This window comes from Amphiura filiformis, chromosome 8 (assembly GCF_039555335.1).
Source record: "Amphiura filiformis chromosome 8, Afil_fr2py, whole genome shotgun sequence".
Lineage (NCBI taxonomy): Eukaryota > Metazoa > Echinodermata > Ophiuroidea > Amphilepidida > Amphiuridae > Amphiura > Amphiura filiformis.
Window position 1 is genome coordinate 49666816 of NC_092635.1, and position 17063 is coordinate 49683878.

The window sequence follows — 17063 nt, forward strand, 5'->3', positions numbered from 1 at the left end:
GAAGAGTACTATTTTGTGAATGATGAGTGTGATTGTCAAAATGCATCATAAGCACTTTGGCATGAAACCCAAAATGGATGGGGTCCAGGGGCCTGCCTTAGGGCCCCTGGCCCCTGGTGGGGTGCTGGGAAGAAGCCCAGGTGGGGGCCCAGGGGGTGGAGCCTTTCCTAGGCCTTTTTGAAGGCTCCCCAGTCTGGTTTTTCTGAGATGGCTTCAGATAAAAACTTACATTTTAGGGATCTGAAGACAAAGTATCATGGTTTAACATCTTTAACGTATTAGTACAATGATTCAAGTCTTTATCACAGTTGCACGTAATAGTCCAGTGGGGTGGTACATGTAGTTGGTCCGTCATCTTGAGGTGCCTGGTTATCTCTTCTTGATAGAGTTCAACAGTATTCTCTCAATGATTAATGTCATTAACAAAACCTTAGTATTTTGTTTGTAGTCCTTTTTTCTGTGTTGTCAAACTCTTTCTTTTGAGCTGACATGTTTTTATGAGTTTTAGGCCTTTGTTGCCAATTTTCATCAAATTGTATGCCCCCCCCCCACCAGTAGAATAATAGTCTGAAAATAGCCTGAAAAGCCAACATTTAATCTAACTAGATACTTGTTCTATATCTAAATACTAAGTCTACTAATGTTTTTATATTCACAATGACTCACATGAATACAGTACTTACACTTTTGCTTCATGTCAACAAACATGCTTATAAAGTTATATAACAGTATGGTTTATATCTGCCACATTTTCAAGTTGAATTTTATGTACTTTTGGTCAATAATTGAATAATCTGATTTTCCTATTCACTTTCCTGTTTACAGATCCTGTGAGAAATGATGTAAAAGAACGAGGGCAGCGGAACTTAGGCTATACCCCCATGGGAATTGATAGGTTTGCTATATAAGTGTCAACAAATTTTTTTTCCATCATGTCTAGTTTGGCAGCTCTATGGAACAGTAGTGGCGACGGGATTGAAACTCTTATCAAGCACGAATCCATTGGTAGTGAAGACATGGAAATGACAGAAAAAGGAGGAGGGGGAGGAGATTTGTCCCCTCCGGAGACTATTCCAGAGGAACCATCACCTCCGGAGACGATTCCAGAGGAACCGTCTCCTCCGGAGACAATTCTAGAGGAACCAGAACCACAAGAAACTACTCCTGCTCTTAAAAAAGAAGACAAAGATGCTTCAGCAGAGTCAGCATCAGAAACACCTCGAAAAATTTCCTTCACAAAGAAGAAACGTTCTACCAAAAAGAAGGGAAGATTCAGCGTGAAGATCGCAGAACCTAGTGATACAGATCATACAGCGTCCTCCGGTGCAGATAGTGGTAAAGAATCGGAGGATGGGTCGTCCTCTCCTCTTAAGAAGGCCATGAGGAAAGTTAGTACTCCTATGAAAGGGAGATTCCATGTGAAGACATTGAGAGAGAAACCGCACAGACCAAGCCGAGTCTCCTCCGTGGAAAATGGAGAGATGAGTCCAGGTTTGGACTTAGAGGCGAGTTTTGATCAAGCTGCAAAAAATCAAATGACAGTGGAAGCTTTACCAAAGTTGGCTTATTACAGAAACCAAGAGACCAAATCAGCAATTGCGAGACAGAGACCAACCTTGAGGGAACTTCATGCACCTAAGGTTAGTATAGTTCACTAGTTGTCTGTTCTTCTAAAAACATTCCTCCTGATGAAACATCTTAGAATAACACAAAACATTTTTAGGTCATCTGAAGGAAAAGACCTTATGGCATCACAAGTCGTGTGGGTGGGGGTGTGTGTCAGTCAGTGTGTGTGTTTGTCTGTCAACAATTTTGGTTAAAATTTGGTGTCATGAACAATTTTGGTAATAACATTTAGTCTCATATGAACAGTTCAAATCCTATTACAACCATTATTATGTATTGATGAATCTAAGTGTGTGAAAACATTGGATCCAAAACATAAAAATGATAAAATTGGATGCTTTATGCCCAATATATAATATATATTATTGGTCGAGCTATGAGTTTTAAAATATTGCACTCGACTATGTCTTGTCCAATATTTTTAAGACACATAGCTTGACCAATAAATATGGGCTCAATCGTTCCAATTTTATATCAAATGTGGGTCATAGCTACATTATTGGGCTCCTTCATGTATTAGTGGCGTTAATTGTCATTTCAATTTGAGGTCAAAGGTCATTTGAGGTCAACTCGTAAAATAGCATTATGTTAAACTTTTGTTTAAAATTTGGTCTCGGCAGTTTAAATCCTATTTCCACCAAATTTGAGCCATATAAATATAGCTCTACACTTTAGGAACTTTCGTGCAATAGTGGTGTTCAGGGTCACACACTAAGGTCAGAGGTATGTAAAATAGGCTGAAAATATAAAACAATTGTCTCATATCTGCGGATGATCTACATGTATCTAGGACCACTGTCACTATTCTAATAATAGCCCAACCGACCGACCATACTTGAAAGGTCCGTCTGTCCGCCCGTAGAACAGGTTGGTTTTTTTCGTCGCCTTATGTGGTTTTTCTGGAATAGTGCATTGTGGGATGTGGAAAAAGGTGTAATAGCATCTGTGTGAAAAAAGATTTGGGTCCATAAGAGATGAGTCAATGTGATATTCTGTTGTTGACAACCTGTCACTTTAGTACACCCTGGATAATGAAATCAGTGCCAAAGATTGTCTGATAGTATTAGACTCTTGATTTCTAGAGTTTACAATTTTTTTTGACATTTTCAGCACAGTTTGTCTTGGGAAAAAAATAAATATTTTCTGCTTAATGTTAACTTGCATATCATTCTTGTCTTCTGTTAAGACAGTGTTTGAGTACAAACTTAATTTTGTAGCTTCAGCCAGTAGCTGCATAATGTGAAATCAATTCCGTCTACTATCCTGATGTAAGTGTACCTGCTTGCACCTCTGGGAGTGCATAAGAGAAGTTATTGAATTCCAAGAATATCACACCTGGAGGCTAAGTTCAACAAAGATAAGGAGATCATTGTCAATAGCAGCTCAAATTGCTGTGAAAATTTCCAGAATTGTTTTCACACAAGTGGTTTGTATTGTTCGGAATGATAGAAATCAGGTCCAATCGCTGGTTCTTCTGGAGTGCTGGCAGTTGGGGTTTGTAGGCATCCTTTGTGAAATTTGGCTTTTGCTTTATACAAGGGATGTTATTGAATTCTTAGAACATCATGCACCTGCAGGCTACGTTCAACAAAAATAAGGAGATCATTGTCAATAATAGCTCAAATTGCTGTGAAATTGTCCGGAACAGTTTAACTGCATTGTAATGTGCAGAATAATAGAACCCGGGCTCAATTGCTGGTTCTGCCAGGATACTGGCGGTTGAGTTGTGAAGGTATCCCTTATAAAATTTGGAATTTGTCCTTAGCAATATGGTCAATACCATGCCTCTTTTTGTGATAGAATGTGCACCCAATTATTATTTATATTTCCACCCTGGTGATCTATTTTAAGCTACAACTGAAATAATATTAAACGGATGCACCATTTGACTTCCGGGTGGTGGGGGAGGGGGAAGTTGAGTTCATGGCAAAATATTTGTTTTTGATGTGGGGAAGGTGGCAAAGTTGGTTTATTTTTTCGCTGCCAAAGCGGGCGCCAAAGGCTAGATTTTAGTGATAGTGGGGGAATTTTTTTCCCCAAAAACTGGTCCGTCCCTAATAATTTTATAGCTTCAACCATGGACCATCGATGGTCTATGCTTCAATGAGTATGGAGCAGAATGTGAAATCAATTCTGTCTACTATCCCGATGTAAGTATACCTGCTTGCACCGTAGGGAGTGTACAAGTGAAGTTATTGAATTCTAAGAACATCACACCTGGAGGCTAAGTTCAACAAAGATATGGAGATCATTGTCAATAGCAGCTCAAATTGCTGTGAAAATTTCTGGAATAGTGTGTAACCTTGTATGCTGAATACCAAAATCCCTGCTGAGATTCCGGGGAATCTGTGTATATCAGCAACTATAAACTTGATTTGTCAACAAAAAGCCAATGTCAAGAACTGAAGATTCTATGCATCCAAGTTGGACCAATTGGGCTATTGTGCAACTAATAGAGTAAATATGATACCCCTATGGAAAAGATTACCTTAATCTTCTACACAGGGAGTGTGGATTTCAAATGGTGTTACCTATATGGGTGACTTCACTTGAAATCTACACCCCCCCTGTTTGTGAGATTAAAAGGTTATGTCTTCCATAGGGGATGCATTGATTTGAACTCCTCCGCCAAATAAATAAATGCCCCCAATATTTTTTTTAACCAATGCTCAAATTTTCATGCTATCTTGTAAAAGTAAGCTTACCACGGTCCGCACACGATCGGTAATTGCGGAAAAATGACAAAGCAAACCTGGAAGTGAACCAGTGAACACTAAAAAACACCCTCTTTGAAAAAAAAAAACCAACAAACTGGGTGGTGGCCCCTCAATCAAACTTGGTGCCCCTTATTTCAGCCTCGATGCCCTCATCCAATCAAATGATTCAAGCTATGTTCCCACTGCCACTGCTCATCACATAGAGTCTTCAATTTACATGCAATTCACACACCTATGGTTGTAAACCCAAACGACCTTTTTCCATATGAAACATCAAAGAAAATATAGAATGATTTTATGTGGTAATAACAGTGCTTAAATGCGAGTGTTATGGTTGGCTTTATGCCTGGAATTCAATGAAGGAAAACAAGGCAGTATGTCAGCATTAATGGTGAAGGATTAACTGTTCCTGTATTATGACAGTTTTTGTGAGTCAGAAATGCAACAAAATCAGTCCCAAATAGCAGGGCCGTAGCAAGGTTACTGTGGGGCAGTCATCAAAATATAAATATGATATGCCACAAATGGATTTGTTTGTATACAGCACAATATTGTTGAAAGATCTAGAACCTTGATTACTCAAAATAGCATATTATAAGAATTAGGAGTTTATTGATAGGATTTAGGGCATGCTTGATTATTTATACTATCTAATTTTACTATCTAATTAGAGTGCTGTCTCAGTGCACAATCTTTGGCGAACATGAGGGATCGGGGATAGGCTAGGGGTACATGTATCACCCTAAAATATTCTTTATACATATGATGAAAAAATCATTTGTGGGACCCCCCTTTTTCTTCTTTTTAGTGCTGGTCAGCACTGACCGGCGGGTCAGGTGAAGCTATAACCCTGCCTGGGTGTGGCTGATACAAAAAATCACAAATCAGATAGATAATGATATGGTGGACTCTGACTCCTAAAAATCATATTTTTCAATTTGACCCGGCAAAAACGGAAGCTGTGGTATATCTCAGGAAAGTTAAAGAAAGCTTCCGAAGGGAAGCTGTGGTATAATGTAACGAAAGAAATGTGTAAGTCGATGGTCATTATATGAAGTATTATATAAATAATAAAGTTGAAGTTGAGTTCAATATGTCACTATCATTCGGACAATATATGGTATGTGATTGTCAAAACATGCAAACACACTAGCAGTATCATTAGGATCCACAACATGCTCATCTATCAGGGTACATTTCTTTAACCCCAATACAGTTGCACATTCATTGAATGACCTTTGAAAATTTGGGTACACAAACTCATATTCTGCAACTTGAGGTCAAATTTTGCACTATGATTGTGTAATTGAGGTTATTGAACTATGGCATTGCGATGAGGCCATTGTCGTCCATAGTGTATCAATCGCTAAATAAAGTGACTAAATCTTTAATTCTTTGACATTTATTGAGTGATGAAAACGATATTATCAGTCACTTCTGTTTCTTCTTATATATACATTCACATTGTAACCAACTAACCATGATATATTTACTCCATCAATCAACCTTAGTGGCCTCTGTAGTGCAATGTATGCTTACAATTCAATTTATTCAGCCTATCTGCTATTACATACAATTGTACATTAAATAGATAGACAGTATTTCCAAAGGTCTCCATCACTTACAGAGCAAGATAAATTGACCTGCTACCTATGTACAAGGCAAATACCGTAAAGATTCGCCTAATGGTGCACTTGGACTCATTTGCCTTAGGGAAAATTTCACGTATAACTAGAGAGCTCCAAGCTCTGTCCTCTGAAAATCCCAACAAGAATTTAGGGTCCATTCTGGGGGGTCCATGCCCTTATTTGCTGGAGGGATTTTTACGGGAGGGCCCTTTTAGATTGTGGTGAATTAGGTGAATCTTTATGATTATTAAACTCAAGTATTCCCAATTTGTAATGTGTCCAAAAATACACCCAAAACTGTATTGAAACATTTTGCTATTTAACCAAGCAATAAAAATCATACAATAGGGCAAAAACAGCACTTGAATGAATAAATTGCTATTACTCATAAAATATATTTTTATCGGAACTTCAGAGAATCAAACCACTTTGAAGATTGGCTAAATGAATGGAAAATACATGTACATCAAAAATAATGCGGTGGCATAACACTCAAAAAGTAGGCCAATTTTAGGCAATAAAAGATGCAGGACTATTGTCCAGGGGTGGATCCAGGAATTTTCAATAGAGGGGGCGCCGAGCCACCGCCGCTGCCATGGCGGCTCGGCGCCCATACAAAGTAAGGCGCTGCTCTGCAAATGATACACAAAGTCAGGCGCCGCTCGAAAAATTAGAGCCCCTGTTGTCCGACCCATGGCAAATGATCTTCATGTAGACCAATTGGGTGGTATAACTACGAAGTTGGCAACACTGTAAAAGACCTGGCTTCAGTCCTTTACATTAACCAAGTGTCTCACCATTTGGATTTCAATTTTGTCCACGGTGAACACACCTACTTCTAAATGACACCTCAACTGATTGAATCAGGAAATACCTACTCAAGTCAATTGAGGTCATTTCAAGGAGTAAACTATGTGCAAAAAGACTATAGATCTACAATAGCTGCCCTATAGGCATTGTACAATTTTTTGTACTCTACATTGTATACATTTCAACATATGACACCTGGCAGCTATTGTAGATTGCAGCTTCGATTGAATAGATAATAAGGAAGCAATAATTTGTCCCCCTATTTAATCATATTTATTTTTCACATTGAAAGGTCACAGTCTCAGGCATGATAATTTTCATGAGTTTGCTGGAATTCAGGCAGTTTTGTTATCCAAATTGACACATTTTTTCAGCCTGTTTTGGGCCTTTTAAGACCAAATTCATGCGCCTTTTCAGGCAGTTTTCAAAAAAGCCATTCTCATGCCTGCAGTCTGCAAACAAACACTACATTCAAACCTGCCAACCCACTTAATTTCACTTTCAGAAAAAAACTCAGCTAATGAAAGAGAAGATATTTTAATATTTTAAGATTAAAATCTTTGTATTTTTGTTAATTTGGGGAACTATATAGATGGGTGGATGACAGCAATTCAAAATTAGGGGTCTTTCACTAGAATCTACAATCCAAAATAGTTGAAACATTTGTATAAAATAGTTTAAAACCATTTCCCTTATATTTGACATTCTAGAATTGTGCTTTTGTTAGTGAGAAGCCTGAACCCTCTCCCACTACTTTAATCCTTGCTCTGTTCCCCACAAATCAATCTTGGGTGGCTCTGTACCATTTTTCACCCATATGTGGCACTGATGTCAATGCGTTGAAGCAGCTGTTTCGCTCGCACATCTATGTGGCGTGTCTTTAAGCGTGTGTGTATGTACACCACGGTACACCAGCGATTTGAGGCTGCGCCCAATGAGATGCGCACTGATGTCACTGCCACATCAGGGTGAAAAATTGTATAGTGGGGCATAACCAAATCCAACATTGCACAGGGGAATGGGCCCGTATTTGAAGTCCAAGACAACATGTTCCAACACTTTTTGATGAGGCTTAGTTAGAAGCAAAACAATCCACATCGGTGCACATCAGTGCTGATCTCCTCCCATATGGATTACCCCAAGAGGGGATTTACCATGAGGTGCACCAATCTGATTGCATAAAATCCTTCCTTGTGAAACTCCAAAAAGCTTTCAACATCTCAGACACCTGAGACTTGAACTGTTCCAACAGTTTTCATCATGGGTGTCAATATTACTATGATATTATATTATGATATTGATATTGATACAGGCCACATGATCGGAACTGTTGCAAATTTGCTACACTCTAAATATCAATGTTTTCTTAATGTTGAAGAATGAAACCTTGTAGAGCTCTGAGTAAAACTTAGGTCATATAACAGAAACACAACCCTACTCGCAAGTCCCGATTCAAAAAAAAATATCCCACTAATGTTTTGTGATTTAAAATATTATCCTGTTTTGTCAAATGAAACATAGCTAAATCAGCTAATATAAAGAGAAATCAACAAAATTTATCGACATTAGTAGGACTAGCCTGCTGGCATAGGAAGCCCGACTACAAGCCAAGCTTCGAGAAATCGGACCTAAAAGGTTTGCATTATTTGACAGAACAAGTAGCTCCCTATTTAATCAATGTTGAGTAAATTTATTTTTTAGAGTGTAAAAATGGAACTGATACTCAGAAGTGATTGCAGGCAGCACCTGCTTCACTGTTTATGTTATCTACATAGTAAAGCTTCAATTTCAGGAAGTTACATTTACGGTTTTGTTCCGCATTTTTAAAATTACAAATGTAGATTTCAGATATTTCTGTTGTTTCATTTTCCACTTTTAGCATAAATTACTAAAGTAGATAGTAGCTATTATACTATGCTTTTATACCGAACTATAAAAACAGTGTTCAATATTCACAGAGATGTGGATATATTGTATAGATGAAGTGGTTTCTTTCGCGAGTGTTTTTTGTAAATTTTGTGATAAAGAAATACAATATTGGGGTCTCTAGTGGGGTATTCACCAAATCAACAGGTTGCAACATTGATATCGTAAGCACAGGAGGAAAACATGACATGGAAAACTTGAAAACGTACCTCAAGTGTCCAAAAAAAGCAACAAAAAAAGCCATGATTTCCCAAAAAAACAAAAAATAGCTACTTTACATGTATGCTAATTCAATACACCAACTATCCCTGGCTGTTCAATAGAAGTTAGCAACAAGAATTAAAACTTACAACTTTATTCAGCTTTGAAAAAAAAATTGGAATTTTTAAATTAGTAAGGCGTGAATTTTTTGAACACACACACAAAAGTCTTTGAAAATATCTGTACGTGAAAATAACTACTTGTAAATAAAGTAATACAACACAGTGTGATCTGTATATCTTAAATTTGGCAAACAATTTGTACATAATATGATGCATTATGAAAACCAGATGTATTTGATCAATATTATGTGAATTTATATTGATTTTGTTTTTAGATTTATTTATTTGAACCTGTAGTGTTTTTTTTTCAGCAGCACAAAAACAATACACAATATAAGCACAGACCTTTGAAAATAATTTTTACACATGTGATCATTGTCTGCCTTGGAAGGGGGCAAGATCACTCTATACTATATGACATGATGGCAGTTCTACAGTGCTCATTTTAAAAGTGAGAGTGAAAAAAATCTTTCTGGTTCAAAATATCAGTTACACTTTGAAATGGTTTTAACCCTTGAAAATCGTCGTTTGACATTTCCTGTTGAAACCTATGAATAAAAGTATAAAACATGTATAAAACATACAGACATGATCCCATGGTGAGCAGCATACTGAGCAAGATTCATTCATCAAATTCAAAAGGAATCTTTTATCCATGTTTTTTAATAGGACCATGTTATCATGGTTATGTTCAGGTTAAAATGTCAAAATCTAACAGCCTGTGGCTATATAGAAGCCTGTATTTGGAGTTAATTTCTCTATACATGTATGTTGGGTATAAATTTGTTATCCCTATGGGGAACATTTTAAAAGTTTTGATTTCGATAAGAGGTAATAGGAAAACTAAGGATCATTTTGAATTGTATATTATCTATCTACCAGGATACTCAGTAAAGTTGCCAAAAGGCAATATACTGACTGAGAAAACAATACTGACGCCTGGTTATCAGACACGGTTCAAAAACAGACAAGTAATAAATTTACACTTTAAAGCTGCAAAAAGATCTGTGCAACTTATTAATACTTTTGTTTTTTAAGATCAGATGTAAATGATTCCAGTTTACAATCCAGTAACGATGAGGATAATGAATTCCAGTTCAGTATAATCAGTGGCGGTGCAGGAATTTTTTCCGGGGGGTGGCATTGAGGGGGCAAAGTGAATTTCAGGAGGGGGAGCAAAATCAACAAATTTTGCGTAAAAGGTGAAATTTCCATAATTTTGGGTTTTACTGGGGACAAGAGCCAAGAGTTCTGACGGGGGCATTATCCCCTCATGCCCCTGTGGCGCCCGCCACTGAGTATAATGTGGGAAGAAGCTGAACTTATACCTGTGTTTGTTCTGGGATCCATGATATGGATTTAAGAGGATGATTGAAAGGGTTGAGAGGGAGTTGAAAAATGGAGATCTATGCTTGCTCCAAAAATTCAAAAATCTGAATTTGTATGAAATGTAGAGTATTCTTAGCTGCAAGTCGCTCATAATCCCTTATTTGTTCATAGAGTAAGGGACCATTCACAAACACTTGTTAGGGGGGGCCTGATGCAAAAAAAAAATATGACGATAATTTTTCGCCCCTCCATTACAGACCTCAAAATTTCAGGGCCCCCCTTTTGACATGAAAATTATGGGTCAACCCCATAGAAAAGTATATAAACTCAATTTTCCCTGGAAAATTTGTAGTCATTTTTTTCAGGGCCCCCACCCCTTTAGGGACCGTTCATAAATACTTTGGTGGGGGGGACTGGGCAAAGTGTGGGGGACACAAAAGTTTTGAGTTGCACAAAGGGGGGACCAAAAAGTTTTGGTTACTAAAGGAGGGGGGTCAAAAAAGTTTTAAACAAGAACATACCAAAAGAACAAGAGCATACAATTTTTTTTGCAGGCTACTGCACAAGATAGGCCTATATACCAATAAAGCCTCTTTTACCCGATTATGGCCAAAAATAGTGTAAAATACATTTTTTGCTCATTACCAATATCCCATAAAAGCCTTTTTGGAATATCAAAGACTTTACATGTATTCTACAGTCGCTACAAAAAAAGGGTATATGTATGTATCCCACCGTATACCGGGTCAAAATGATGCAACCATTTTTTTTGTCTTTGCCACGAAATTTATATTTTGCCCCCCTGACCAAGAAAGCTGGCTACGCCCCCTGATAAACAAGTCTTACGTATTAAAAATCTTGAGTATGTGCCCGGATGTTGCTATCAATTTTCAGTGGCATAAAGATGGGGCGGGGCAGGTGGGGGCATGTGCCCTGGGAGCCACTCTTAGGGGGCGCTGAATTGGCCAATTTAGCATCGATTCTGTGCCCCTCTAAGCGATGAAAGTCAAAATTTTCGCACGCTTCGCGCGCATTTTAGGACAAAGTCATTTGAAAGATCAATTTAAGACCGATATTCAACTTTATTATAAATTATATGCTCATGGCGCAATAATTATTTCAAGAATGGGATCGACACCTATCCTTAGCCCTGTGCGCCACAAGCCCTAGCTACGCCATTGTCAATTTCCCTTTATTGTGTAACTTTTATTTATTTTATTATTGGTTGTAAGAATTATTGGTTATAAAAATTAAAATGCATAAATTGAAATTAAACTTCATACAAGTCACAGCATGTGAAAAACACCTTCAATTTTCATGTTTTTAGGAAACAGGCTATTATAAATAAATGTATGAACAAACATGTAGGCCTATAATTTGCACAAATGGAATAGCCCCCTCCCCAGACTGTTTTTAACCTCTTGGAAAGGGGGGGTCAAAAAAAGTTTTGTATGTCTAAAGAGGGGGGTCAAAAAGTTTTAGGTTCTCTGGGGGGGTCAAAAAGTTTGACTCCAAAATTTCCAAGTGCCCAGCCCCCCCCCCACCAAAGTATTTATGAACGGTCCCTTAGGAGGTTCAAATTTTTCAACCCCCCTCCCTTTTTGCAGCAAGCCCCCCTAACAAGTGTTTGTGAACGGTCCCTAAGAACAGCAAAGGCAGGTGAAATTTAAATTGTTGATTTTATACGCCATTTTGCATTCAAAAGAACACGTCAATGGAAAATGTTAAATGTGATGAAAATACGATATTGGCAGGTGTTTACAACAGGCACCAAGAATCAGATATGGTATAGATTCCTGCTGATTTAATGTTCAATACCATTAGCTCAATGCCCAGGGGGGTCACTCCCATTGTGGCCTGTCACCATCCGCGATAATAAAAACACATAAAAAGGGTAGTTTGTCGTGGGTAGGCATGATACGCACATATCATATTTAGGGTGTCAAAAACAAAAAAAAAAAGAAAAAAGGGTAGCAACATTGCAATTGCTAATACGTGGAAATGAAATTTAGGGTATGAAATTTGATGCAAGGAATAAAATCCCTGTTTAGGGTGTGAAAACAGGTGCGGGTTACCTGTTTAGGGTATCGTTTTAGCCAAGGGTTAAATCCTTGTTTAGGGTGCTTTTCAAAAGTTGATTATCGCGGATGGTGTACATACAGTACAGGCCACAATGGGAGTGACCCCCGGGGGCTCAATGTGACTATAAACATTTTTAAAAGGACAAGACACTGATCACCATGAAATTTATAAATGTTTTTTTGAAAGGGTATGAAATTGTTCATTTTCTGGTAAAATGCGCTCACTGATTTCACGGCTTGAAACTCAGAGATCTGTCTAAACTGAACCAGTAACCTTTTTTTTAAAAAGATTTCTTCAATTAAAAATACATGCATTCATTCACAGATCCTGCTTTGTGATTCATTTTACATTGGACAGCTATGTGAGTTACATGCACAATGTTAGCATATAAATTATCTGTACAATTGCCAGGAATTGCTGAAAAGTCAAATCATTCTATAATGTCAAGTGATCCTGGCTGGAAAAGTCAAATCATTGTATAATGTCAAGCGATCCTAGCTGGGTAGAAAGGACAATACCCTTGACATTGAAGACTTTAATCGGCTGTAAAAATCACAAGGCCCCATGAAGGGTTACTCTGTAAAAGTAAGCCTTCAGTGTGTTTTACCATATCTGTGGTTTTACAGAATGTTTTATGTAATTAGTGGGAAATAGTATGCCAATATTGTGATTTTTAATATCAATGCTGTATTCAGGTCTAGAAAAGGCAAATTTCCTTCAAATGTAGCAATATTGACTGTTCATAATTATTTCTGATGTATTGCTTGATAGAGCATATTTAGGGAAACCAAATGTCCTTCTAAATGTATCAAAATTTTCCTCCAAATGCCAAAATTGCCAGGAAGTAGCTTCCTGGACTTCATATTTTTAATGTATATAATTCAGCTGTCTTTAGCGAAAAGTTAATTTAAGGGCACGGTCAGTCACCTTTGCACAGTATTTTTGTGGGACCTGAGAGCACATCAGACTTGCCAAATTGCATTCTAGATATAAGGAATGTCCTGATGATATCAAATCGTTTTTATTTTTTTGTAAATTTGCGATATAATACAAATTTTATGGCAGATTACATTTTTGACAGTTAACAGTCCTCAAAATAAACTTTATAAATCTAAGCTGTCCATTATTTGCAAATTTTGTATTGAAGATATACATGAAGTTTCCAAAAGACCTAAAATTGTTAGGTTTCAGTTTATTTTACTATGCAGATACACGATACATAATATAATTAAATGATTTAAATGCAGGTCTATTATTTAGAGAGTGGACTAATCAAACTTTTTTGTATCATCACAGATCCATTCTAACACTATTATAAACATGCTATTTAACATGTATGTGTTTCTTTGCATTCTGAGTTGTAATGTGTTATGGTGTTAGCAACCGGAGCACAAATCTTTTTAATGAACTAAAAGTATAAAGATATCAATTGTAGTTCAATTTTGGGCCTCTCCCGATTGTGCCAGAGGTATACTATTTTTGTGCCCATTGGTGACAATCCAATATGGCTGATTTAACATCTATAGTGAAATGCAAGGGTTCTTTGAACCAGGGCTCAAATTTTAGGGAGGCCACCAAGGCCATTGCATGCCCAATTTCAGTTTTGGCCTTGGTGCCCCAGATCTTTGTTAACTTCAAGGTATTCTTCATCATATACTTGGTGCCCTTCTTTGTCTTTACCTAGTGGCCTTGGAAATGGGTGCCCCCCCAAAAAAAAACCACTAAAATTTGAGGCCTGGTGTGGACTAATCAACCACTTTTGTATCATCATATATTTACTGTATAATTCTAACATTATTGTATTGTAAATATGATATTTAACATGTCTTTTATGTTTTTGTCATGGATATCATTGATATAGTACGACCTAATTAGTATATCATTGACTCCGACAATGACTCACAGAGAAATCATGGTAAATTTTTGCTTTTTTAAGTGAGAGCATGTTTGATGTGTTGGTGTTTTAGTCATGGATGAAAGTGTTGTCAATATTTTGTGCAGTTGTCCCTGTAGTGGTACTGCTGTTAACCCATCCTGCAAGCACCCACTCCACCCAGGCCATTAATTGTACATTATATGTAAACTGCTCAAATAAAGAAAGTCCGCAGTCATGTAACTCGTCCTACACCAAAACCTGATCTTGTTATGAAAATTTGATTGATACGGTTGTGTGCAGAATCTTGTTATCTCTAATTTGATACCAAATTTGCTACCAAACACTCAAAAGTGACAAAGACTGATACCAGTTTATGGCATTTGGTGCATTTTCAAAAGTTGCAAATCAAAACGATAACGCGGTCGAAATTGCTTAGCGTGGCAATGTGGTCAAGCTTGCTTGCCCATGATGAACCCATGTCGACTATCCCAAGTGCGGCTTTATTCAATTGTTAATTTAAAACGCATGGATTGCTACAGTGCTTTACTGATGAATACTAGGGCACGATGCGATCGATATGACCTAGCGGTTGTTTCGGGCTATGTCAATGGTCGCGCTGTGCCATTCACCTCTACAGCTCCGCGTTGTCCATTTTTAATTTGCAACTTTTGAAAATGCACCAAATTTCATATACTGGTCTCAATCTCTCTGAATTTAGAGTTTTTGGTGGCAAATTTGGTATCAAGTTGGAGCTAACAAGATTCTGCACACGACTTTATCAATCAAATGTTCATAACACGATCAGGTTTTGGTGTAGGACGGGTTACATGACTGCGGACTTTCTTTATTTGAGCAGTTTAGAATGTTTTACCTAGGAAATTACCTGGGGTTGACTCGACTTTGTAAGTGGCAGGGATGTGTGGACAGCAGTTCAGAATTAGGAGTCATTTGGTGAGAGCCAAGACACCAAAAAAAAGGGGGTGTTTTGTTGAGAAGGCTCTCAAAAAGGGAGTCTTTCCATGAGACTGGGGAAAATCTTACCAAAAAAGGGGGTCTTTCTGTGAGACTGGGGAAAATTTTGGGTCAAAATATAAAAGATGATATAATATTTTCAAAAAGTCATCAAATTTTGAAATTATTTGAAAAATATGAAGAGAGGTATAATTGAAAAAACGGTCATTTGGTGAGAAAATACCATAAATTTGTCCAAAATTCTTTTTTTTTAAAGGGGGTCTGTTGGTGACAGAAAAACAAAAAGGGGTCTTTAGTTATATTCGTCTCAGGTTCAGTCAAACAAAAAAGGGGGTCATTGGGTGAGAAGGAGTTGGGAAATGGGGGTCATTGCGGCCGCACATCCCTGTCACCCATTTTTGGTCAGTGCACTCCCTAGGGGAAATCATGTGCAGAAAAAATAAAAATACTTCAAATCTACAAACTCATTCATAATATTATGCTCTCACACAGTACCGTATTCACTCGATAGTTAGCACATGTGCTTACTATCGAGGGCTTTTGAAAACGTGCAAAAACGAAAAAAAAATGAACAGCGCCATCCACAAAAGTGACAAAAGTGTAAAGGGTTTTGAGCAAATCATCGATACACATAGCTATATACTGAACCATTAAACCTACGAATTTGTGTGTTAACTACATTAGCTCAGTTGGTAAAGCGACAGACTTTGAATCATCTTAAGAAGAAGCGAACTGAGCAGGAGTTCGAGGCTCGTTATAAACTTTTCCGTTGCTTTATTTTTATTTTGGGGTTTGAGCTTTTCTTGATAAATTTAATCTTTGTTTTTCATTTTGTTTCTTTTTTGTTTTTTATTTGCTTTATTTTGTTTTGTTTTTCCTTTTCTTTTCTTTTTCTCCTTTCTTTCTTTTGTGTTCTATTCATACTGGGGTCATGGGTTATTTATTCAAAACATACCTATATACGAACAATTCAACCTGCAAATGTATGTCTGAACCCCATTAGCTCAGTTTGGAAAGCGCCGGACTTGAAACTCGATGAAGTTCAAATCTGTTCAGTATTTCACTGTTTAGAATTTTTTTTTCTTTGCCATGTTTGTTTTACAGGTCTTTTTTAACTACGAATATAGGCCTACATTTGACAATTCTTGAAGGTTTTTTTGTGGGCTTTTTATTTATTTATTTATTTATTTATTTATTTTTACCAAAGGAACAATTAGAGATCAGTTGGATTAAAAGTGGAGTGGTTACATAACTCCTTGGTAACTGGATCACGCACCTTTTTGAAGGCAAATAAATCGCTCATTTCGTTCTAATAGACAAAGTGATAATCGGATTACACGTAACACTTGGCTGGCGAATAATTGGATCAACTTTAAAATTTCACCCCTACATCCAATTTCTGTTGAACTCAGCACAATTCAGAAATACGCGTTTTTGCTTTGAAAATTCTCGGTCAAATAAAAAACTTTTTTTTTTCAGTAATGTTGAATAAAAAATGTTGAATAAAAACATAGTTCTTGGACATACATTTGAAAAAAATCCGGTGTTAAAATTAGGCGCGAAATTGTTTCCTGTTTGATTTTGATAGGACTCAGCTTCACCTAGACTGCGGAACTTAGTCCTCAATGATAGTCAGTCATTTATCTTTTGGTTGTTATATGACTATCATGATACATCTCCGAGGAGCAATTTCAGACAATTGCTTGGGATTACTGGGGCAGAGGTTAATTGAATCCTTTCATGACCACTGATGCATAGTCAAGTCTGACAAGGA

At 37.2% G+C, this 17063-nt stretch overlaps 1 protein-coding gene across 1 annotated transcript in view; it reads left to right on the top strand.

Moving 5' to 3' along the window:
- Positions 1-17063, top strand: part of LOC140158383 (solute carrier family 12 member 1-like) — an 88345-nt gene that overhangs the window by 26387 nt on the left and 44895 nt on the right. Inside the window, exons 2-3 of the mRNA XM_072181476.1 lie at positions 941-1640; positions 14303-14356. Coding sequence (XP_072037577.1) covers positions 1017-1640; positions 14303-14356 — 678 coding nt within the window. The 5' untranslated portion in view covers positions 941-1016. The remainder of the gene's footprint in view (positions 1-940; positions 1641-14302; positions 14357-17063) is intronic.